The 24,952-nt window shown below is 40.2% G+C and overlaps 1 protein-coding gene across 2 annotated transcripts in view; it reads left to right on the top strand.

Annotated features, from left to right (window-relative positions):
* Positions 1-24,952, top strand: part of CEMIP2 (cell migration inducing hyaluronidase 2) — an 85,613-nt gene that overhangs the window by 30,032 nt on the left and 30,629 nt on the right. For both annotated transcript variants that reach the window (XM_060610078.3, XM_060610077.3), the window contains exons 5-13: positions 2,470-2,639; positions 7,798-7,986; positions 10,068-10,237; positions 12,421-12,630; positions 12,942-13,147; positions 13,290-13,359; positions 16,792-16,920; positions 19,484-19,572; positions 23,939-24,070. In XM_060610078.3, coding sequence (XP_060466061.1) covers positions 2,470-2,639; positions 7,798-7,986; positions 10,068-10,237; positions 12,421-12,630; positions 12,942-13,147; positions 13,290-13,359; positions 16,792-16,920; positions 19,484-19,572; positions 23,939-24,070 — 1,365 coding nt within the window. The remainder of the gene's footprint in view (positions 1-2,469; positions 2,640-7,797; positions 7,987-10,067; positions 10,238-12,420; positions 12,631-12,941; positions 13,148-13,289; positions 13,360-16,791; positions 16,921-19,483; positions 19,573-23,938; positions 24,071-24,952) is intronic.

The raw sequence follows: 24,952 nt of genomic DNA, 5'->3' as shown, positions 1-24,952 counted from the left end.
CTTTGTTCTTTTTTTATTTTGGCCACAAGTCTGAGCAAGTCCCTGGAATGTTTATTACAGAAACAAAATGAAATTAAATGGAATTTTCAAACACAGTTGCTTTCAACAAAGAGATGTAAAAATGTAAATCTGTTGGAGAGTGATTATACAACTTGGATTTAAGCCTATTAAGACACCAGTATCCTATTGGTTCTCAGTTTTGCACTCCTGAGATTTTTATTTTTAATTTTTAAATGTTTAAGGGGCACCTGGGTGGCTCATCAGTTAAGCATCCGACTTCGGCTCAGGTCATGATCTCAAGGTTTGTGACTTTGAGCCCTGCATCGGGCTCTGTGCTGACAGCTCAAGGGCCTGGAGTCTGCTTCGGATTCTGTGTCTCCCTCTCTCTCTGGTTCTCTCCTGCTCATGCTCTGTGTCTTTGTCTCTCAAAAATAATAAATAAACATTAAAAAAATTTTAAATGTTTATTCATTTTTAAAGGAGAGAGAGACAAGTGTGAGTAGGGGAGGGGCAGAGAGATTGGGAGACAGAATCCGGAGCAGGCTCCAGGCTCTGAGCTGTGAGCACAGAGCCCAACGCGGGGCTTGAACCCACAAGCTGTGAGATCATGACCTGAGCCAAAGTCGGACGCCCAACTCACTGAGCCACCCAGGGGCCCCTGCACTGCTGAAATTTTTAAAAATCCCATGCCCAGGGCCCACCTAGAAATTTTTACATCAGAATCTCTGAAGGATGGGCCCCCCCACCCCCTACTCCCCGCCAGGCATTTGATGTGCAGTCAGGGTTGGTGACTAACTCAGGGGTTCCCAATGTGGTCCCCAGACCAGCAGCTTTAACATCACCTTGGCACTTGATAGAAATGCAAATTCTTGAGGGATGCCCGGGTGGCTCAGTCAGTAGAGCTTCTGGCTTTGGCTTAGGTCATGATCTCATGGTTCATGAATTTGAGCCCTCCATCAGGCTCCCTGCTGTCAGCTCAGAGCCTGCTTCCATGCAAATGCTCTGGCCCAACCCCAAGCAATCTGAGAGTGGGGCCTGGCAATCTGGTTTGACACACTCTGGGTGTTCTGATGCACATCAAAGTGTGAGAACCACTCTCCAACTTAGTGTTTCTCAAGTCTGGTTGCACATCCCAATCGCCTGGGAAACTTTAACAAACCTAATAAGGCCACGCCCCACCTGGAGAGATGATGATGTCATCAGTCTGGGCTGGGTCTGAGCATAGATGGACTCCTAAATCTCCCAGGTGCCTCTATTATGCAGCCAGATTTGAGAACATTGCCGAGAGTTCAAAAGACAGCAGGCGATACTCATTTTATTGTTCATTTTTCTTTTCTGTCTTTTTGAAGTTTTCATTTAAATTCCAGTTAGTTACCATTCAGTGTAATATTAGCTTCAGGTGCACAATATAGTGATTCTGCACTTCCATACATTACCCAGCAGCGCTCATCACCGTAAGTGTGCTGTTTAACCCCAATCATTGATTTCACTCATCCCCCCACCCACCTCCCTCTGGTAATCATCAGTTCATTCTCAGTAGTTAAGAGTCTGTCTCTTGGCGTGCCTCTCTCTAGTTTTTCCCCTATGTTCGTTTTGTTTTTCAAATTCCACATATGAGTGAAATCATATGATATTTGTCTTTCTTTAACTGACTTATTTCACTTAGCGTAATACTCTCTAGGGGCATCTAGAGTTCAATTGGTTGAGTGTCCCACTTTTGATTTTGGCCCAGATCATGGTCCCAAGGTTGTCCAATTGAGCCCAGTGTTGGGCTCTGCGCTGAGTGTGGAGCCTACTTAAGATTCTGTCTCTCCTTCTGCCCCTCTCCCCTGCTCACGCATATGCACACTCTCTCTCTAAAAAATAAAAATAAATAAATAAATAAGCAAACAAAACTCTTTAAAAAATACTCTCTAGCTCCATCCGTGTCATTGCAAATGCCAAAATTTCATTCTTTTTAATGACTGAGTAATATTCCATTGTGTGTGTGTGTGTGTGTGTGTGTGTGTGTGTGTGTACATATACATATATACCAAATCTTTATCCATTCATCAGTCATTAGACAGCTGGGCTGTTTCCGTAATTTGGCTGTTGTAGATAATGCTGCGATAAATATCAGGGTGCCTGCAATACACATTTTAAAAGAAGGGAAATACATGGGTTTGTGCCCAGAATGATGTGTCAAATGGGTGTGTATTGAGGAGGGAAGACAGTGATTAATCTTAGTGCCAGTCATTGGTATTTCACCTGTTACAGAGCTAGACAAACAAGGATTTAAAGTCCAGGTGCATTTCCTTCTGTGAAGTCGGTTACTTCAGTCAAGGTTTAGACTTACAACCTCATGGTAAAAGAAGTAGAGGGATTGATACAAATGAAATACAAGCATTTAGCAGCACCTGACATAACACGTGTGTCAGGGATGTGGACTGGTACCATGACAAATAAGGCTCATGGTGTTTTTCCTTCTAGGCAAGCATGGGCTTTGGTTGGTGTCATTGATGGTGGAAGTGCTTCTTGCAATGAATCTGTGAGGAACTATGAAAATCACAGCAGTGGAGGGAAGGCTCTTGCCCAAAGAGAATTTTATACTGTGGATGGTCAGAAGTTCACTGTGACGGCTTATAGTGAATGGATCGAAGGTAAGCAAGTACAGTTTAGACTAAGACATTGGTAAGTATTGTGAAAGACTGTTTGGGTTTGGTTTTTGCTTTTTAGGTGGTATTGTATTCGAAGGACAGTCTGATTAGGTTTCTCAACTGACTGAAGATGAAACCTATGGTTTCCCTACTGTGTTTGATCAAGAACTCAAGAGTTCTCGCTGGATGGGAGAACGCCCTGTTCTAGTGCTCCACTCCCACCTGGACTTTGTTCTTGATTCTTGAGTCATAAGGTGTGGTTAACCATTGGAAATGGATTTGTTGGGGCGCCTGGGTGACTCAGTCAGTTAGCGTCCAAAGTCTTGATTTTAGCTCAAGTCATGATCCCACGGTTTATGAGATCGAGCCCCATGTTGGGCTCTGCACTGACAGTGCGGAGCCTGCTTGGGATTCTCTCTCTTCTTCGCTCTCTGCCTCTCCCTCTCTCTCTCTCTCTCTCTCTCTCTCTCTCTCTTTCAAAATAAATAAATAAGTATAAATAAGTAAACATTAAAAACAAACAAAAAGAAATGGATTTGTCTCCTGGATTTGGTACCAGTTGGACCAATCTAAATGTGACAGGGTGAGCTGCCTTCGGTTGTGCTCTGTGACAGTGAATGTGATTTTGTACTTTGGATCTTCTCTTCATGTAGACATGTCAACAAATATTACTTTTAGACACAGGCTGTACAAACAAACCTCCCGTTTCCTTAGCAGTTATTCCTTGATCCAACTAATACGTATGTCTTACAAATAGATCAGAAAACACAGAAAAATACAAAGTAAAAATTAAGCTTTAATTCTGTCATTCAGAGATGATTATTTTTGTGCACATAATCTAGTAATTTTTATCTTGTATATATTTTCTTCTCTAGTGTTCATTTTGTTTTAACCTGTTTCCCTCTCTTTAAATAACATTTTATTCAGTTATCTTAAGTCTTTACATTTTCTTTAACATGATTTATATTTGAATCCACCTTTTAGAAGAAGTATAATTTATTAAATAATGCCTAGCACTGGGTGTTTTGGGTACTCCTGACTTGTTTCTTTAAGGATGTTTATTTACTGGGGCTCCTGGGTGGCTCAGTCGGTTGAGTGTTTGACTTTGGCCCAGGTCATGATCTCCCGGTTTGCGAGTTCAAGCCCTGTGTCTGACTCTGTGCTGACAGCTCAGAGCCTGGAGCCTGCTTCGGATTCAGTGTCTCCCCTCCCCCCCGTCTGTCCCTCAAAAGTAAACATTAAAAAAAAAAGGGTGTTTACTTACCTATGTCGCTGCCAGATTTTTTGGCGCCCAGTATGGATTGGCAGCCTCTTGTACTTGCCCTCCGCCTTTCTTTTCCAACCAAATAGTATGCCGAAATTAACATGACGTGAATAATTCAGAAGTGCATTATTACCCATAAAGGTTTATTTTAGGGCTCACGCCTCTGTTTCGAGCAGCAATGTAGCAAAATGTTTACTTAGATGGATTTCTGCAGACAGAATGCCTGGGTTCATCATCCAGCTCTTTCCCTTATTGTGTGACTTTAACTTCCTAATCTTCGGTTTCCTCATCTTAAAAGTGGGGATAATAAGAGAAATGACCACATAGGGCCGCTGTGAATATCACGATGTGAAGGATGTGAAGTTCTTCGCACAGCGTGCATAGTTAGCATACGGTGTTAGCTCTTTTAACGGCGATCCATACATGACTTGGGTTATAACCATGTATCTTGTATCTTTGTAATTAAAGGGAGAAAGTCTTTTGCTCTAAAATAAACAGGTAAATAGAGTTCCTGGTATGTAACAGAGACTTTGACTGTTGCTTCTAAGCCGCCTTCCGGGTCTGGGGTGAGGAAATGGTAGCTGTTACGGATGATGATGCAAGAATCGAGCCTCAGCTTTCTGCCTCCAAGACTACTTTTCTTTTTCTTTTTTAAGCTTATTTATTTATTTCAAGACAGAGAGAGAGAGCGGGGAGGGGCAGAGAGAGGGAGAGAGGGAGAGAGGGATCCCAAGCAGACTCCCCACTGTCAGCATGGAGCCCGATGTGGGGCTTGATTCCACAAACCATGAGATCATGACCTGAGCTCAAACCAAGAGTCAGACGCTTAACCGACTGAGCCACCCAGGTGCCCCAAGACTACTGCTTTCTACCCCATCATGGTTGCCTCTGGCAAAAAGCATAGGTGGATGAGAAGCATTTCTTAGCAAGAATTTGAACCTGCATGAAGGGTTTAGTGGAAACGCTTCCAGTGAGAGTTCATGCAGAGGATAATTACTGACAAACCTCGAGTCAACATTTCCTCTGTGGAAAATTTTGTTTTCGTTTCCACATTCTGAGTGACTACTCATTTCTGGAAGAGGGTACATTCTAGCTATCATAGGATATTGAGGCCCGTGTTTGCAATGACTCTTACTTTCTGGAAGAGGTGGAAATTCTCTCCAGGAAGCAAGAAGGATGAGCATATTTCCTCCCTTATTTCCAATTCACTCGTGTTAATGGGAGGAAATCTTAGGCAGGATTTTCATCTAAAGCTAGGAAAAAGTGAGAAATTATTGAATAATGCAGATCTTTCCCATCTAACTTTCTGACTTTTTTCTTTAAAAACAAATTCTAATGATCTTTTAAGTTGAAATGGATTTGTCTAACAGTCCTCTTTTTTAGAAAGCATTTTTTAAAATTTTGTGTGAAAAAAATTAATGTTTCTTAGTTGTTTTTTAGATAAATTTTTGGGGGTAAAATCTGAAAATTTGGTCAGTGATAATCATTGTTGTTGAGCTTCTTGATTGTCTTTGTGTTTACCCTGCCTGTTGGGATTCTTGGAAAGGCAGAATAATAAAGAAGTTAGGAAACTGGACTCTGGAGTTAAATGAGCATTCATTTGTGGGCTGTACCATTTTTTTAGCTGTTCTCCAGACTCCCTGACTTCTTTCAGATTTCTTCATCTTTAGTACACAAAATGGTTTCTGCCTCTCAAAGTTGTTTATTTTTATTTTTAATTTTTTTCAAGTAGGCTCTATGCCCAATGTGGGCTTGAACTCATGACTCTGATCAGGAGTTGCATGCTGTATTGACTGAGTCAGCCAGCTACCCCTCTCAAAGTTGTTTTGATGAAAGGTTTTTTTTTAAATAATTTTTTAAATGTTTATTTATTTTTGAGAGAGAGAAACAGAGTGTGATGGGGGAGGGACAGAGAGAGGGAGACACAGAATCCTAAGCAGGCTCCAGGCTCTGAGCTGTCAGCACAGAGCATGATCCAGGGCTCGAACTCACAGACCACGAGATCTTGACCCAAGCTAAAGTCAGATGCTTAACCAACTGAGCCACCCAGGCGCCCCAATAAATAAAATTTATTATGCGAGTGAAGTCCCAGCGACTATCGGCTGTTGTTATTAGAGTCATTATTACTATTTTTATTTAGACCAAATTACTTTATAGGCTTTAGTATCTGGATGCAAGAAACACATAAAAAAGAAAGCTACTTTACATTTTTTAAGGTACTTTTATTTTGGTACTTTGCAAAAACAAATGCATGGTATGTTGGCATCTCAAGGAACAGAATCTAAGACTTGTTACGGCCAGGTTGTATCAGGAGAGCTGGCTCAAGATTGTAAGGATGTCTGTAGTATTCCTTGTGCCCTGCCCGAATGTCCCTCTTTTTGATTCCTCTAACTTGAGTAAATAAATGTGTTTCTTCACTCCTGTCATTGACCCATGGTGTCAGTATCTTAAAGTAGCCCCCGAATAGTGTTGTGGTTAACTGGAAGGATGGTTGTGGAGTACAGATACGAGTGCACAGATACCTTTGCGATGCGCTGTTTTTCCTTCTCCACCAGTCACATGAAGTGGCTTGCATCTAGTGTGTATACATTTGCATTAAATCGACCTTTGGTTTGTGGCAGATTTTATCACAGATGCTTTAGAGCCAGGAAATGCTTCTATACTTGGTTGCATGTAAAAGAGTAAGTTAAGATGTTGGATCAACTTTTCAGGTTTTGTCTGCATAATTGGGAATCAACTTTGAGTTTTAAAAGGAGGTATTAGGAGAGATCAGTGATTAGTAGTCCCTGGGTTGTGTAGACTGCATAGTTGATATAGTCACAGGGAAGGAGCCAAGTTGGACAGGGGATCTATCATGTGACCTCTGGGGGACATTGCAGGTCATAGTGGGAATGTTCATCCCTTCAGCAAAAATCTTTGAGTTTGCAAGAGGAGTGAATACACAGGTGGACGGACTCTGCTGCCTTCACAGATGTAGCTTCCAAAGAAGGGAGCTATTCTTCCATTGGAAAGGTATGGATAACACCAGAGGGAGCACTAGAATAAGGATACTGGAAAAAGAGGTTGCTTCCAGCAAGGATGTTTGGGAAGTCTTTAAAGATTAGTCTGATCTTGGGGCACCTGACTGGCTCAGTCGGTTGAGCTTGTGGCTCTTGATCTTGGGTTGTGAGTTCGAGCCCCACGTTGGGTGGAGGTTACTTAAACTTAAAGAAAAAAAAAAGAAAAAGATCTGCATGACTTTTGTAAGATGGATAGTATCTTGGTTGGTGAATTAAGAGTGGAAGGACGCTGTAACTGAAGAATGAAGCTTGAGCAAAGGCACAGAAAAGAGAGATTGCCAGAGGCAAGCTTTTATTCTTTTTTTTTAATGTTTATTTTTTGGGAGAGAGAGAGAGTGTGTGTGAGCAGGAGAGGAGCAGAGAGAGAGAGAGACACTGAATCCCAAGCAGGCTCCAGGCTCTGAGCTGTCAGCACAAAGCCCGACGCTGGGCTCAAACTCGTGAACTGCGAGATCATGACCTGAGCTGAAACCAAGAGGTGGGCGCTTAACCGACTGAGCCACCCAGACACCCCAGTTTCAGCACTGAGTTGAAGTATAGCAAAAGATCTGGGGATCGAGAGGCTTCTTCAAAATTATAAAAGAAATGGTATTGAAACATGACATTTTCTGTCTCATCATGGTTCGGGGTGCTGGGGCTCTCTACCCTGGAAGTCAGGGATGTACATGTTCATCTTTTTATTAGTAGTATCTGCGGAATGACTGGCACATGGTTAGCACTGGTGAAATCATACTGACTTGTGTCTGTCTTAACTTTTGATGTGAATCAGTGAGAAAATTGATTTTAGGGGAAAAAAATGCCTATGATGTATTATTTTCTTCCTTGCTTTTTCCTTTAGGTGTTTCTCTTTCAGGTTTCCGGGTGGAGGTTGTGGATGGAGTGAAGCTTCATCTGCTGGATGATGTTAGTAGCTGGAAACCTGGAGACCAGATTGTGGTTGCAAGCACGGACTATTCTATGTACCAAGCAGAGGAGTTCACTCTTCTCCCCTGTCCAGAGTGCAGCCGTTTCCAGGTCAAAGTCAAAGGTATCCGACTGCTTAGAATGCTTCTTGGCAAACGCTCTTCTCTTGGCTTTGCATTCCCGGGTCCCCTTCCACTACTCCCATCCCAAGGCATTATCACCATCACCATCATCATCTTGATATCGAAGATCTTAGCAGTGGGGTGCTTTGAACACTAGATCCCAGAGGATGTTAGATAAAAAGTATAGTACTCATTGAACAGTAGTGTTGCAGGCAAATTAGTATTTTGTGCTATTTCTTTGTTAAAAAAAAATTATAGATATATTTATATTTATATGTATATGTATATATATAGCAACTACATGGATTGTTTTTTTTTTCTCCAAGATCATATCCAACTTCTTGTTAATTTTCTGCTATCAAATAATAATAATGCCAATTATCAACTGATTCATATTTAAATAGAAGTCTTTCTCTTCTTAATTAAAAAAACTAATCTCATGGGGCACCTGAGTGGCTCAGTTGGTTGAACTTCGGACTTCGGCTCAGGTCATGATCTCGCAGTTCGTGGGTTGGAGCCCCACGTCGGGCTCTGTGCTGACAGCTCAGAGCCTGGAGCCTGCTTCACATTCTGTTATCTCCCTCTCTCTTTGCCCCTCCCCTGCTTGTGCTCTGTCTCTCTCTAAAATAAACATTAAAAGAAAATTTTTAGGGGCGCCTGGGTGGCGCAGTCGGTTAAGCGTCCGACTTCAGCCAGGTCACGATCTCGCGGTCCGTGAGTTCGAGCCCCGCGTCAGGCTCTGGGCTGATGGCTCGGAGCCTGGAGCCTGTTTCCGATTCTGTGTCTCCCTCTCTCTCTGCCCCTCCCCCGTTCATGCTCTGTCTCTCTCTGTCCCAAAAATAAATAAAAAATGTTGAAAAAAAAAAAAATTAAAAAAAAAAAAAAAAGAAAATTTTTAAAAAATCTCATGATTTTTGAGTGCCTACTTTCTTGGCAAAACAAAAACAAAAACATTTCACTAATACTTAAAATAGAACCAAAAAGGTATTTTCGTACACTACATTTTTTAAATCACAGTCTTGACTAATGTTTTTTGAATGAAAGGAATATGCAGTGAGATCCGTATTGTAAGCCATATTTAGGAAGAGGGGCTGACATTTACCAGCCACTTATCCTGAGGCAGGTAATAGGCAAAGCTTGTTCGTGTGTTTCCTTAATTATGGAATTTATTATTCATTTCACTTATTTACATCATTTTCCTTCTGTACTCAAGATTATATACAATTATGATATAAAACAAGAGAGCTTACAGTACCTATTTAATAGGCACACACTCATGGGTAATTTAGAGCTTTGTGGTTTGCTTTAAAAAAAAATAGGATGATTGGCTCACTTGGGACTTGGTCTCTGCTTCACTCAGTGTTGTACTTTTCCTTCTTGACACTATAGAGCATAAGCGGAAAACAAAACCCAAAAAACTATGATACCATCTGGCATTAATTTTGTTTGGAAATTCCCACTCTTGTTAACAAGTCTACATGATAATGAATCTCCTACGATCTTAACTGCTTGATTTATTTGTATTTTTCCTTCCTGAGTTTATGTAATAAAAACATCAGAGAAAAGCTCATTATTAAAGGGTTTCTAGACTTCCAATAAAGGTGGACATTTAAAAGAATGCTTATCAATATTAAAATAAGATATTTTATTTTATGAAATGTTATAAAATCTTGGTAATGTTTGTACTGCTAATGTTTAAATGGATGTTACTTTAGCTTTGAAGTAAAAGCAAAAACAACTTGAGACCCCATTATCAACATCTACAAAACCATTCCTTTTAATCTGGATTCACTATGCATTTCATTCTTCATGTGTCCTCAAGGGATTAGAACTAGAGCATATGGGCAGGAACCAGAGAGAATGAAAGAAAGAGAGAGGGGGTGGATACTTAGGTAGATTCCAGAATATTGGTGCCATCCAGGAGAGGATTAAGCTCCTTGTCTCTGTGTGGTTTTGACACTGAGGATCTTTAAAAGCCTTGCTTCCTTATATTCTGTGGTTAGAGGACTGTCTTTTTGATATGTTTCCTGTTTTCTTTTTTTTTTTTTTTTAATATTTTTTGTCTCTTTTCCACATCAACCAGAAGCCCCTCAGTTCCTGCACATGGGTGAGATCACTGATGGTGTAGACATGAGAGCAGAGGTCGGAATTCTCACCCGGAATGTTGTGATCCGAGGAGAAATGGAAGACTCATGCTACGCTGGAAACCAGTGCCAGTTCTTTGATTATGACACCTTTGGGGGACATGTCATGGTAGGCAAAAAGATTTAAGGAGCTCCTTGCTTGCTAAATACATGTTTGAAAAAACTTCCAAGTTTTGAATTTTTTTGAATTTTTCTTTTTTTTTTTTTTTTAGAGAGAAAGACAGAGACAGAGCATGAGTTGGGGAGGGGCAGAGAGAGGGGGAGACACAGAATCTGAAGCCAGCTCCAGGCTCCGAGCTGTCAGCACAGAGTCCGATGTGGGGCTTAAATTCACAAACCGCGAGATCATGACCTGAGCCCAAGTCAGACACTTCACCAACTGACCCACCCAAGCACCCCGAAAGTTTCAAGTTTGGGGATGAGATCTATATGGATATTAAAAAGGAATTGTGTTTTCTTTATTTAGTGACAGTGAGGAGATTTTTCAGAATTGAAAGAGAAAGTTATATCTTCATTTAGTTGATCTGGAGCCGTAAACCATTTTGTCCCATGAAGAATTAAATCCATTTACACTGAGAAGAACCACATAGAGATAAAAAAAACAAAGAGTCTTGGTATCCAAGCATGCAATCTCCATGTATGAGGGCGTCTGGGTGGCTCAGTCGGTTAAGCATCCAACTCTTGATTTTAGCTTGTCACAATCACACAGTTTGTGGGTTTAAGCCACACATTGGGTCTGCGATGATAGCATGGAGCCTGCTTGGGATTCTCTCTCTCTCTCTCTCTCTCTCTCTCTCTCTCTCCCCCCCCCTCCCCCCCCTCTCTCCCCCTCACCCACTCATGCTGTCTCTCCCTCAAAATAAATAAATAAACTTAAAAAAAATACCTTGATATTATGAAAAGGTAAGCAATAGTAATCTACACATACTTTTATATGTAGATTTTTATTTATATAGAAGTATTGAGCATTCACTATATGATAAGCATTGCACTGTGTACTAGCTGATTGGCCTTCTGGGCTGCATTTTGGCTACGTGTGTTTTAAAATCTGTCTTTTGTACACTCAGTAGGTTATGGTTGTTAGCAACATTTCTGTCACACTGTTTTAGGAAATGTTGGTCAGTGTTATTTTTTTATTTTTAACAGTATGATTAAAAATCCGGTGTTTAAAAATTTATGCTCTGGGGTGCCTGGGTGGCTCAGTTGGATGAGCTCAGGTCATGATCTGACCTGCGTTCAAAGTCCGAGTAGGGCTCTGTGCTGACAGCTTGGAACCTGGAGCCTGCTTCAGATTCTGTGTCTTCCTCTCTGCCCCTCCCTGGCTTGTGCTCTTTCTCTCACTCTCTCTCTCTCTCTCTCTCTCTCTCTCTCTCTTTCTCTCTCTCTCTCAAAAATAAACATACATTAAAAAATTTTTTTTTAATTTATGCTCAAATTGTGGGTCCCAGAGAAAGTTTTAAAAAGAATTGAAGTAAATAATATTATGTGCTAAAACATTGAGAAGGATTTACAAATAACTATCAAACTATGGTGGAGTTTATAGAAATCAAAGAACAAGATAAGACTGGAAATGACCAAAATATTTGAAGAAATCAATACATATTATATAGACAAATCATTTCTGTGGCTTTCCTGGTTACATGTCTTTGTATTCTTATGAGAGGCCATTTTTATGGCTCTTGAAAGTATTCACTTGGTTAAGAAGCATTTGCTGGCACTTGTGTCTGGCTTAGTCAGTAGAGCATGTGACTCCAGATCCTTAGGGTCAAGAGTTTGAGTTCCACTTTGGGTATAGAGATTACTTAAAACAAACAAACAAACAAAAAACAAAACCAAAAAAAGAAGCAGCAGCACTTGCTAACTTAGTAACTGGAGATCCTAGAAAGCAAGGTGCCAAAGAAAGAAAAGTTTTAATATGTGTTCTCCTTCAGACATTTTCTATTAGAACTATATATATATATATATATTTTTTTTTTTTTTTTTTTTTTTTTTTTCTACCTTAATATTACAAAGCCTAGGGGCGCCTGGGTGGCTCAGTCGGTTGAGCGTCCGACTTTGGCTCAGGTCATGATCTCACAGTTTGTGGGTCCGAGCCCCGCATCAGGCTCTGTGCTGACCGCTTGCTCAGAGCCTGGAGCCTGCTTCGGATTCTGTGTCTCCTTCTCTCTCTGCCCCTCCCCCGCTCACGCTTTGCCTCAGGCTGTTTCTCAAAGATAAATAAATGTAAAAAACAATTTTTAAAAAAAATATTCCAAAGCCTATCAGTGTGATTCCAGTTATCTTGTCTTATAGATAAGGAAAAATTTTACTTCAGTGCATCTGTCCTATGTGGAGCTGAGACACATGGGTCAGCAGCATCTGGGGCGGTATCCTGTTCATTTTCACCTGTGTGGGGACGTGGATCACAAGGGAGGGTACAGACACGCGACATTTGTGGATGGCTTGTCTATTCATCACAGCTTCTCAAGGTGCATCACTGTGCACGGAACAAATGGCCTGCTGGTACGTAGCCTCTCATCACGTCGATGCGTGTTGTCAGAAGCGTTAACTGTCTTCCATTGTCCCAACTTCTCAGTTTGAGAGAAGTCGGCTCTTGTCCCGCATCCCTTACTCTATCCTGCTTGTACTGAGAATTCCGGTGTTTTCCTCTATTCTCTTAAGAGATCAATAAAGCCTGACAGTTGACTTCGCCCCTCCGGTGAAGATTAAAACGTCTCTTTGCGTTTGTACTGAGCATGCTACATAGATAGCCTCGTCACTAACACCGCAGTCGTTCATGTTACCAGTGACATGATACACTTGTGTTTCTGCAGATAAAAGACACAATTGGATTTGACACACTGGGTCATTGTTTCTTTTTGGAAGATGGTATTGAACAGAGAAATACTTTGTTCCACAATCTGGGACTCCTCACCAAACCCGGCACCCTCCTCCCCACTGATAGGAATAATTCCATGTGCACTGCCATGCGAGACAAAGTGTTTGGAAATTATGTCCCTGTGCCCGCCACGGACTGCATGTGAGTATCTGGCAGAGAGAAAACCTCAGGTGTGGTGCTCAAGGCCTTTGACTCTGGGGAGAAGATGTTTTGGAGGACATTTTTAGCGGGCAGGATTTTTTCGTTGACTGATGTTTAAATCACTTTAAAAAATGCCTTGCAGGGCTGTTTCGACTTTCTGGATTGCTCATCCCAACAATAACCTGATTAGTAATGCGGCTGCAGGCTCACAGGTAAGTAATATTAGATGCTTTCAGCTGTTTTGTATTCGTGTTTATAAGTATTTTGGATATTATATGGATGTAATGTAACGTGTGACTGTCTAACTCAAGCATGGCTTTGTTTTCTGCTACTGCCTGTTTTGTTGAAAGGAGAATACAGTTGATGGTTCTTCTGTTTCTTCCAAATCATTCATGCCAGTTAGTATTTATGAGTGGGGTAAGACAGATGCCAAATGGAAGAAAAGAGGCGGGCTGATATGTGGGTTTATTGTACCTTCAGAGTGTATTTTTAGTGTATCATTTGTAATCTTTCTGACTTCTATTTAAGTCATGTGTGTCCGAGTAACTGATCGTTTCAGTTTCTTTTTTTTTTATGTTTATTTATTATTGAGAGAGAGTCACACAGAGTACCAGTGGGGGAGGGGCAGAGAGAGAGGGAGACCCAGAATCCGAAAGCAGGATCCAGGCTCTGAGGTGTCAGCACAGAGCCCGATGTGAGGCTCAAACTCACAAATGGTGAGATCAGATGAAGTGAGAAGCTTAACTGACTGTGCCACCCAGGCGCCCCTGATCATTTCAGTTTTTAATTCTGATGAACAAAGAAAGCCTTAGCTTTTCTTTATAGGAATGGATTATTATGTAGAACATTATGACAGCAGTCATTCTGGTGAAAGGATATGTCTTTTTGTTAAATGCAGGGATCATCCACACTTAGGGGTTTTATCTCCTTGGCAAAGCAGGTCAACCCAACTCTGTACTTTATATTACTATGTGCCTTGAATTATTTCAGAGACACGCACACACACGAGTATAACTCAAGACAATAAGTGAACTATTTTTGGATGGCAGAAATAATTCCTGAAGAAAGCTGGAGAAATTTACATTCATAATTGAGTGTGATTTAAAACTGTTAGCTTATAATATAAAAGTGAATCCTGAAGACATTATACTATCATGATTATATCTGTGCTGAAAACCACAGTAGAGAAATAGCTTTACACCAACACCTAAATATTCATATTTACATATCGTGACTATTAAAATTAAATAATTAAATGTAAAGACATACCTAGCATTGTTTCCCAGGACCAAGTGAAAGATAAGTTGAAGGAAGTATTTCTTCCCGATAACTAAAACACGGGCGTCTCTGGGTGATGGTGGAATTGACCTCTGCGATTTTCCTTAAAAACATAAAATGTAAAATTCTTACTTGACAGGGTAGAGACCTGGGCATTTAATCGTTTCAGGTTTCATTCATTCATTCATTCATTTTTCATCCGATGTTTGTTGAGCAATCTATCGGGGTTTGTGTTGAGGGTTCCTAATTAGAAGGGGGAGTTCTAGGGGTAAAGATGCAAGTTTGATATGCAGCCTCAACCCCAGATCATCTTCTGACCTGTGGTACGTTTCAAGTGAACAGTGAAGATGAAAACAAGTTGCAAATAGTTGATGAAAAAGCGTAAGGTGAGGCTGCCAGAAGCCCTTCCTGGGGCTCGTGTGAGAAACGAAGAAGCGGGTCTCTTGTTTTCCACCCCGTGTTCGTTCTTCTTCCTTTTCGTTCTGTGAGTTCTTTCTTTTCTTTCTAGAAAAACTGTCCCGGCGAAGCTCATGTTTTGGCAAGGGTTTTCCTCCCAAAATAAATCAAACTCTTTCTTCTTGTACGTTTCCACTGCCTTTTTACAGAGCTCCCTTTACCTGTTTTGACACCACAGTGTTTAACAGGAAACAGCAGCTACCCCCCATGTTGCCCCTTCCCCAGACTCCCGTTGCATCCTGGGAGGGTTCGCTTCTACCCTCCGCTTTTAAGGCCATGGTATAGAGCCTCCAGATCTTCTTCTGTGGTCTGTTTTGTGCCCCCAAAAGTAGAGGTGGCAAACACATTTTTTCAGGGTAGTTCCTCTATCGTGGAAAAATGTTAAATGTTACCTTCATTTTTGTGTGTAGGTATATATGCTTTCCACAGTGCATCTCTCTGTGCTCCTGCAGAGCTTTGTAATTAATTGTAATGTAGTACCTAGTATGTATATTTTTGTTCTCTCTTTCCACTTACACTCTGAATTCTTTGAGAATAGTCTTACTGTACACCTGGCACACAGTGGGCTCTAAACAAATATTTGCCGAATTTGAATCTGTAGCATACTTTGGGACTGTATGTTTACGTTGGAACATCCCATTCAATCCACATTCTTCTACGTGAAGCTGTTTTTAGCATTGGGCTGGTTTTTAATTAAAATGTAAAATAAAAGCACCTGGGTGGCTCAGTCAATTAAGCTTCCGACTTAGGCTCAGGTCATGATCTCACAGTTCCCTGAATTTGAGCCTTTCCTCGGGCTCTGTGCTGACAGCTCAGAGCCTGGAGCCGGTTTCAGATTCTGTGTCTCCCTCCCTCTCTCTCTGCCCCTCCCCTGCTCATATTCTCTGTCTCTCAAAAATAAATCTTAAAAAAAATTTTTTAATGTAAAATAAAAAAAATGGTCATGGAGATTAAGATCATTTCATTTTGACTTTTATAGCTCATTTTGAGTATCAAAGATGTTTAAACTGTTCTGCTGCTCCTGTTGAGGTCAGGAATACTGAAATTGAACAGACAGGATCCAGACTGAGACAGCATCCTGATTCATGCGTGTGGTGGTTTTTTTTTTTCCTTTGGCAAAAATTTGCCTCGGGACAGGAAGGGCATTGGAGTTGTTTGAAAGAAGTCAGTGAGCTCTGCGTGTTGGCGGATAGTTGTTTAATGAATATGACTCATCTATTGATCAGGTTTGGAGGTAAACAGAAAAACCCTCATATTGCTAAAAGGCCGTGCTGTCCTGGTCACATGGAAGGCAGGCAGCCTTGTTTGGTTCTAACTCTGCATAACTTATTAAAGTAGATAACGATGGGAGAGTTATGTTTTGAAAATGAGTTTTGGCCTCAGCCAGTTATTTCTATCGAACACTGCAAGCAGAAGTAAATTTGTTTTTTAAAAACATGATTATAATGGCTCTGAAAGTGCTAGGTGAGTGCACAAGTTTTTATAGTCCATTCTGAGCCTGAGACAATGAAAAATTAGTGTTAAAAAGTCTCATTTTTGGGGCGCCTGGGTGGCTCAGTCAGTTAAGTGTCTAACTTTTGGTTTTGGCTCAGGTCATGATCTCATGGTTTTGTGGGTTTGAGCCCCATGTCAGGCTCTGCACTGACAGTGTGGAGCCTGCTTGGGATTCTCTCTCTCTCTCTCTCTCTCTCTCTCTCTTTCTCTTTCTCTTTCTCTTTCTCTTTCTCTCTCTGCCTTCCCCTGCTCACGCTGCCTCTGTCTCTCTCACTCTCAAAATAAATAAATAAACTCAAGAAAATTTTTTTAAAAAAGATCCATTTTTGTTTCTGAAGCACTTAGTCTATTGAAGCCATTTCATAGGGTGGCTTTATAAAATAAGGCTTTTAATGATCTCACCCTTTTAATTACAGGATGCTGGAATATGGTATTTATTCCACAAGGAACCTACTGGAGAATCCAGTGGATTGCAGCTCTTAGCAAAACCAGAACTCACTCCGTTGGGTATATTTTATAACAACAGGGTCCATTCAAGTTTCAAGGTAGGTTCCTAGGCCTTAACAAAATCAGTTCATGTGATTTACAGGGTGAAGGATGGAATGCTGAGAAATACAAGTGAGAAATGTCAGTTTTAGGTAAAACCTGTCATCACAAAAAGTAATTTGTGATTAAAAAAGCAGACACAGGGGCGCCTGGGTGGCTCAGTCAGTTGAGTGTCTGACTTTAGCTCAGGTCATGATCTTGTGGTTGCTGGGTTCAAGCCCCACGTCTGGCTTTGCACTGGCAGTGCAGAGCCTGCTTCAGATTCTCTGTCTCCCTCTCTGTTCCTCCCCCTTTCACCCTCGCTGTCTCAAAAATAAACATTAAAGAAAAATTCTTAAAAAGGAAAGCAGACACATTCAGGATTACATACCGGATCCCATTTATACACACCCAGGCATATATACCAACACATGCATGTGCATACAATCTGAGTAATTACAATGATGGACTTGATCCCTGTGTCCTTGTCCCTTCCCTCACTCCTACCTTCCCCTCTTCACTCCTTCCCTCCCTCTTTCCCTCTCACCTTCTTTCCAATCGTTAGTACCTATTAGGGATGTACACATTAGATGATATGCTTCTGTGGGTTAAGAAGCATACTTCCTTTCTTCTCTCAGTTCACAGTGCTGGTAGAATGTCCTGTTGGGCATTTCATATGAATTATGTGGTAAAATACTGTTTATGATATTTGGCCCAATTTAAAATGATACAGATCAACTAAAGCAAAAGCCATTTAGGAACACCGGTTTTCATGATATTTAGTATTTATTCCCACCCTCAAGTGATAAATGTATTTGCCTCATGTTGTGCTTACAAGGCACTTGGGTATTTTCACTATGTAATATAGTGCCCAGATTCTTTACCCTGATATGATCCACGTCAAAGTTCAACAAATACTTCCCATTTACGATGCTGAGAGGATCCTGTAAAGACCTAAGTGTGCTATAATTTAAAGAGCTTAGCATCACTTAAACACTTGAGAGAGCAAAAAACCTTGGTCAGAAGCCGAGTAGTTGATTAAGCCCAGTAATTATTGAGAGTACCATTTCAAAGTGGAAATCCTCAAAATTTTCTAATGGTAGTGATATAAAAAAACATCCTATTCTAATTAACTTTTAATGTCATATACCAGAAGTACATGTAGTAATCTATTCTATTGATTAGAAGAATATCATATCTAAATAATGAGCGGATGATTAGGTTTTAAATTGTTTAATTTGGGACTGACTGTCCAGAATGATACTTTACAGCCAAGGGAAACAGAACCCTTGGGGTCCTCAGACAGTAACCTGTCATCTTTGGATAAGCTGTAAATATACCAACACTGACCTTTTTGCTTTGGTTGCTCATGACACCCGAATCTGCATCTGGCACAGGTCAGTCATGTCTGATTTCCAACTGACATTTGGCTGTCTCAGGGACACATCACTAAAATGTGCTCAAAACTAAAATCCTTATGTGTATCCCTAGACCCATTCCCATATCTCTGTCTCACTGAATGAAACCACCGGCCACCTGATTGCCCCAACAGAAAGATATGAACCTTTATCGCTCCCTCTCCCTCACCCTTAGACGTTTTGTTCATTGCTAAGCAGTATCTACCTCATAAAGAATTCTCACCGTATCCATTTTCCCCCATTACTACTGCCCAAGTCTCTGTCATCTTTGTTTTTCTTCTGGATTACCAGGGTCATGTCCTACCTTATCTCTTATCTCTCATCTCTCTTTTTGCCCCTTTCCCTTTCTGATCCATTATCCATCCTGTGGGTAGAGCATTCATTCTTAACGTGCGGTTAATTACATTGCCTTTATTAAAAGTCTCGTTAAATGGAATCCAGCACATTGACTCTATGTTGTTCACCATATGTTTCTCTTCAGCCTTCTTCCTTGCTTTCCCCTCCTCCATACATTTCCTGTTCATCCATCTAAGTCTCTTCTCAGATGTGCCCTGCTCTCCCTCATTTCCAGACTTTTTGTACCAACGATTTCCTGAGTACTTTGCTCCGGGTTTTTCAGCTGCTTCCCACCTATGCCCCGCCACCCTTCATTCCAACCCATTCTTTTGTGTGGTTCCGTCCTCCCCATCCCTCATCGTTCAGCTTTAGGAGGTCACTGCTTTGAGGAGACCTTCCCTGAATCCTCTGTCTCCCATCTATGAGGAAGGTCTCATTTGGTGCCTCTTCTTACATGCTGCTAAAGCATCATCTACTCACTTCATCACTGCTTATCACACAGGATGGTAATTGTTTCTTTAATTGCGTGTCTTCCTGCTACTGGATATGCCAACAACAGCAAAGACCACGGTTTCCTTGTTAATGCATCACACTTGGTGCCTCCCACAAGGTAGGCACCAAGTAAATATTTGTTGAATGACTGAATACATAAAATTATAAAAATATCCAGAAAGGTAGTTGTTTTCATAAAACCTTTGCCTTGCTCTTCGCTCCTCTCCCTTCTCTTTGGTGGATGTGATAAGCTACAAGTAATTTTCATGAGTCATGAGAAGTATATAGATATAACTTAGGACTCATGTTCACTTCAGTCCCTTATTATATTTTCCAGGCTGGCTTATTTATCGACAAAGGTGTCAAAACAACCAATGCTAGTGCGGCCGACCCAAGAGAATACCTCTGTTTGGATAACAGCGCAAGGTAGGGTCCATCCTTTTACATCACATTCTGGCCCTATCTTGCCAAAACAAAACTTCCTGAGTTGTAAGTCATTGTGCTCTGTTCTCCAGTAACACATTTAAACTAAAGTTTTCAAAGCTTGTAGGAAGGCTTTGGGGAAACTTTTTTTTTCTCCCCCTGCTGTTCTAGGTCCTGTGGCTGGTTTGTTTGTTTTAAAATATTATTGAGATGCCAGAGAAGTTGATACTTTCCCCTTTTTTCACCATTGTAAATTGATGTTAGAGAGATATTCAGAAAGAGAAAGAAAAAGGAGAGAGAGGTGTTGAAAACAGGGTCTACATTTGGCCTAACATAGAACATGATTCATTGAAAAACAAGCTAAGACATTTTGGTGTAATTCCTGAAAACCAAGGCCTATCGAATTTATTGTTAGTGGTCAAAATGGAACATTGCATTGAAATGTATTTCACAGAGAAAGGTCTTGAACTTGATGAGCAAGCTAGTTTGGTTCAGTTGTTTGTAGTCTCAGAGTCCCATCGTCTCTGGGCTCTATGTTGCCCCCCTTTGTAACCGCAAAATGTGGTTGGGATAGGGAGAACATTTCAACAGAGTTCTTCTATGTGCTCTATAAGAGCCAAAATAAATAACATGTCTCCAATGGAAATAAAAGTTTCTGGAAAAGATGGCAACTTAAAGTCCTATTCAGCAGAAACTGCGTACGTGTTTTTTTCCTATACTTCAAGTTGATTGACCAACTTAGTTTCTTTATTATTATTATTATTATCATTATTATTTTAATTTAATGTTTGTTTATTTTTGAGAAAGACAGAGTGCAAGCGGGGAAGGGGCAGAGAGAGAGAGAGACAGACAGACAGACGGAATCTGAAGCAGGCTCCAGGCTCTGAGCTGTCAGCACAGAGAATGACACAGGGCTCAAACTCACAGACTGCAAGATCATGACCTGAGCTAAAGTTGGACACTTAGCAGACTGGTCCACCCAGGCACCCCACCAACTTATAGTTTCTAAAGGGTGCTAGGTTTAATACGCTCTTTTGATAGATATTTAAGAAAAAGACACCAGGTCCTACTGTTCACAAGGGAATAAGATAGGATCCTCACTGTAGGTTGGTAAGTCCACTTAAGTGTGAGGCAAGATCTTTGCGACACAGTAATAAGGCACGAGGCCAGGAGAAAACTGGAGAAAGTACAGTTAGTAAAATTACTCATCAGGACTACTTAAAGGTCAAGTTGAGCCTGAAATATTTTAAAGCAATGATCAGATGACATTTGAGAAACCAGGAAACTCTGGACGTTATTTAAATAAAACACAAGTTACTGGACACCTAATAGCTAAGCAAGATATGAAATGGGAAGATAGGAGATAAACTTTAAAAGAAAAAGAAGCATAGAGATGACAGTGGACTATGAACCAAGAAGAGGATATTAACTTGCAAAACAAAGAAATCTTTGCTGACAGGACACGGCTGCTTTTTAAGAGTTTATTTTAACTGGTAGAACTAGTAATGTGTACTTTGCTTAGTATTAACAGAAAAATGCTTAAACACAACACAATTGATTTTCTCTTCCCTGCCTTAAAAAATTGTGTATGTGTATGAATGGATGAATGAGAAAATATATTTCAGAAATTCATTGGTGCTTTAATCAGGCTTGACAGTAAAACAATTTATCCATAATGGCCTGAGAAGTTCTTTACTGGGTATGTGTGTATATTATGATAATGGTAATTTTTCCTCTGCTCTTCATTATTTGTCTTACCAGTTTATAAATGCATACATAGTGAGAATTAGACTCCATTTAGAAGTTGTTACTGGAAAGAACTGATTATGGAAGATGAATAAGACATTTGGCAGTTGGAGTATATATTTAATTTTGTATAAACTCATGTGTAGAATATGCCCACGTACATTCGTACAGTCCAGACATGAGTAAGAATGATAAAACAACTAACACAATGAGTAATAAACCAGCCCATGAATTAAACATAAGGCTCATGGGATCCGGAAGATATTTAGTCTATACAACAAAGGGAAAGTTGACTCAACAGTTAATCAGATGAGCCTTTTCGTGTGTCTTCAAGATGTGAAATTATAGGCATCCAAAGAAGGGAAATTGTAACCCAAGAAAGCTCTTGGTGTCAGATTGGGACGTTTCGTCTAAGGGAATGAAAACACAGAAACCAGGTAGTATTTAAGGCCAAGGCCAATTAAGGGAGGTTGGAAAGTGTGCTGAAAGCTCGTGAATGAGGATGGTGAAAAATTGGGAAAGTTAGCTATCGCCTACAGATCAAGTGGGAAAGAGGTTAGAAATAAAGGGTATCCAAGCAAGCAGTCAACAATTGATGTATATGGATTGGAATTTCAGAAAAGGTGAGATGGCTACAGCATAGAATCAGTGTTACTTTAGGATCCTTTTTTTTCTTTTTTTAACTTTCTTGTAGAACATTGTGTAGTCTTCTTTCCAGAACTCTTCCATCTGCTTGATACTGTGTAATGACTGCAAAGCTGTTTGGCAGCAACCGCAATTACCAGAGAGTGGGTGATGGCCCAGAGTCAGACATTTCACCTATTAGGTCAGAGCTCTTTAGTGTAAGGGGTCATGTACACAATCTAAGGACAGGTATAAAGCTTCCAGACTGGTCTCCTATGGTCCATTCTCTACAGTCCTTTCACCAAGTAGCAGTGAGTGACCAGTTTATAAGAAAAAAGTGAAATCAGTTGTATCACTTCCTTGATTCCATGTTTCTGAAGACTGTCCGTCTCCCTCTCTCTCTCTCTCTCTCTCTCCCTCTCCACCTGCTTTATTGAGGTATGACTACCATCTAAAAACCTGTGTCTATTTAATGTATACATCTCAGGGAGTCTGGGGATAGGTATACACCCACGAAACCATCACCACCATCAAGGTCATATACATAGCCATCATCTCCCAAAGTTTTCTCACCTTCCTTTATTGTTATCATTAAAAAAATTTAAGAATATTTTTTATGGTTTTGTGGTAAGAACATTTACCCTAAGATCTATTGGCTTAGCAAATTTTAAGTGCACAATAGAGTATTATTAGCTAAGGCACTGTGCTGTATGATAGACCTCTAGAATTTATTTATATCGTATAACTAAAACTTTGTACTCTTTGACCATCACCTGCCTTGTGTCCTGCTCTCCCTAGGCCCTCACATTGCCTGGCATATGCTCACTTCTCTGTCCTCTGCCCCATGCTTCTTACTCTCCAGCCAATTTGTTTGTTCCTTGGCCGAGCTCACTCATGCCTAAGGACCTTCTCACTTGCTGTTTTCTGTGCATGTCGTCTTCTCCCATGATAGCATCTACCGTGCCAGCAACTATGGTAATGGCATTTGTACAAATGGTATTTCCTGACTGCATGGTTTGAAAATCTCAGCCTGCTGAATTGGTTTTTGGAAAATTATCTAGCTGTTTCTCCCCCATCCCCACCCCCCAGCTTTGTAAAAATTAAGATAGAAATGATCTTTTTTAAAAAATAGGTGGCCTTGGGACGCTTGGGTGGCTCCGTCACTTGAGTGTCCTGCTCTTGATTTCGGCTTAGGTCATGATCTCATGGTTCATGAGTTTGAGCCCCTTGTTGGCCTCTGTGCTGACAGCATGGAGTCTGCTTAGGATTCTCTCTCTCTCTCTCTCTCTCTCTCTCTCTCTCTCTCTTTCAATAAACAAACATTTAAAAACCAGGTGGCTTTATAGAATTATTTATTTGATTTATATAGTGGTTTGACACCAATTTTTTTGACCTTTTCATTAAGGTCCTTGTAAGTGTTGTAGAAGGAAGAGAAAGAAGAAGTAAAATTCAGTCTTTGTAATTAACAAGTTAATTAAATATACTCTGTTTTAAATTTAGGCATTTTAAATATTGAACTAGTTTTATCTCTGTATCTAAAACATCTCACTAGCACACAACTCAAATAATACTCTAGTTTGCATATATGTATGTTAAAATACCTGATGAATTTATTCAGTGTGTTTATATTAGTGCCATGTAGTTAAGAATTTGTGAAAACATACCAGATTTCCTAGTCTGAGGTTTTTGTTTATTTATTTGTTTTGAAATGGTTTTAGTGCTTAGAATGTTCTGTAGTGTCCTCTTCTATAATGTAAGTTGCTTTAAAACAATAAGAAAATATGAAAGCAGTTCTTGGGAAACTTCTATAAATAAATGTAATTTTTTTTCAGTATCTGAAATACAAATAATTAAGTTGTAAATTGTTCATTAAGATTTTGTTTGTCTTGGTCATATGTAAATCCTGCCTTCTGACACTTAAGCTTACAATTGTAAAATAAATGATTTCCAATGCTTGTTTAAAAAGTCCTTTTTCTTCTTTTTTTTTTTAAACTCCAAGGTTTAGGCCTCATCAGGATGCGGACCCTGAAAAGCCACGTGTTGCTGCTTTAATTGACAGGCTCATTTCTTTTAAAAATAATGACAATGGAGCTTGGGTCAGAGGGGGAGACATTGTCGTTCAGAATTCAGCGTAGGTATTCTCTACAAAGTCATTATCTGATGGCACCTATGTGTTTATTTTTTTAAGGCAATTTTAAACAACCCAGTGTGCTGAAAATACAGTGATAGTTTCTGGAATTATATTATTATTATTTTTAAAAATTTATTTATGTTTAGTAATCTCTACACTCAATGTGGGGCTGGACCTCACGACCCCGAGATCAAGAGTCACCCGCTCTCCTACCTGAGCCAGCGGGCACCCCTGGAATCATATTACTATTATTACTAACAGACGGGGTGAGCTCTGAGGAAGTGTTTGCTCGCGCTCATAGGCAGCAAATGTTTGGAATCATTCTTTCTGTTGCTTTTATTGGAATTGAACTCATCTGGTGACACGAGAGTTTTTTGATGAGATTGAACAGGAGTTGCGGATTTAACTTTATATAACAAGTATCGTCTATGTCAGAGAGCTAAATAAAGATTTTGAAACTACCTGGATTTTTTTCCCTTCCTTTTGGAAACTCAGAAGTTTTTCTGTTGCTCTCCCACTGCCATTACAAATACAAGTCGTGAATTCCACCTTACTAAGTCTGTTGACTTATGGCTTAATACGACTTGAGGCAGTAAGCATCTTAATTTTTTCCCGTTTGCATAATTTTAGAAGTCTGATGTATGTTGAGCTAAGATTTGGTGTTCAAGAGTCTAGAAAAACATGTTTTTTTTCCGACTGGCACTGACATTAGCTTCTTGGCATTTTACTGTCACCTCTGACTTTCATCATGCAAAAAATTAGTTTTGTATTAAATCTGTAGAAATAGCTTGGGTATTAATGTTGAAAAATTGGAAGAGAATCCCATGACCTAATTGTTTTCAAAAATAGTCATAAAAATAATATAGCTCACACTTGTGTGCT

Source organism: Panthera onca, chromosome D4 (genome assembly GCF_046562875.1).
Source record: "Panthera onca isolate mPanOnc1 chromosome D4, mPanOnc1 haplotype 2, whole genome shotgun sequence".
Classification (NCBI taxonomy): Eukaryota; Metazoa; Chordata; class Mammalia; order Carnivora; family Felidae; genus Panthera; species Panthera onca.
The sequence above is the reverse complement of the archived record's forward strand: the minus strand, read 5'-3'. Positions and strand labels throughout refer to the sequence as shown.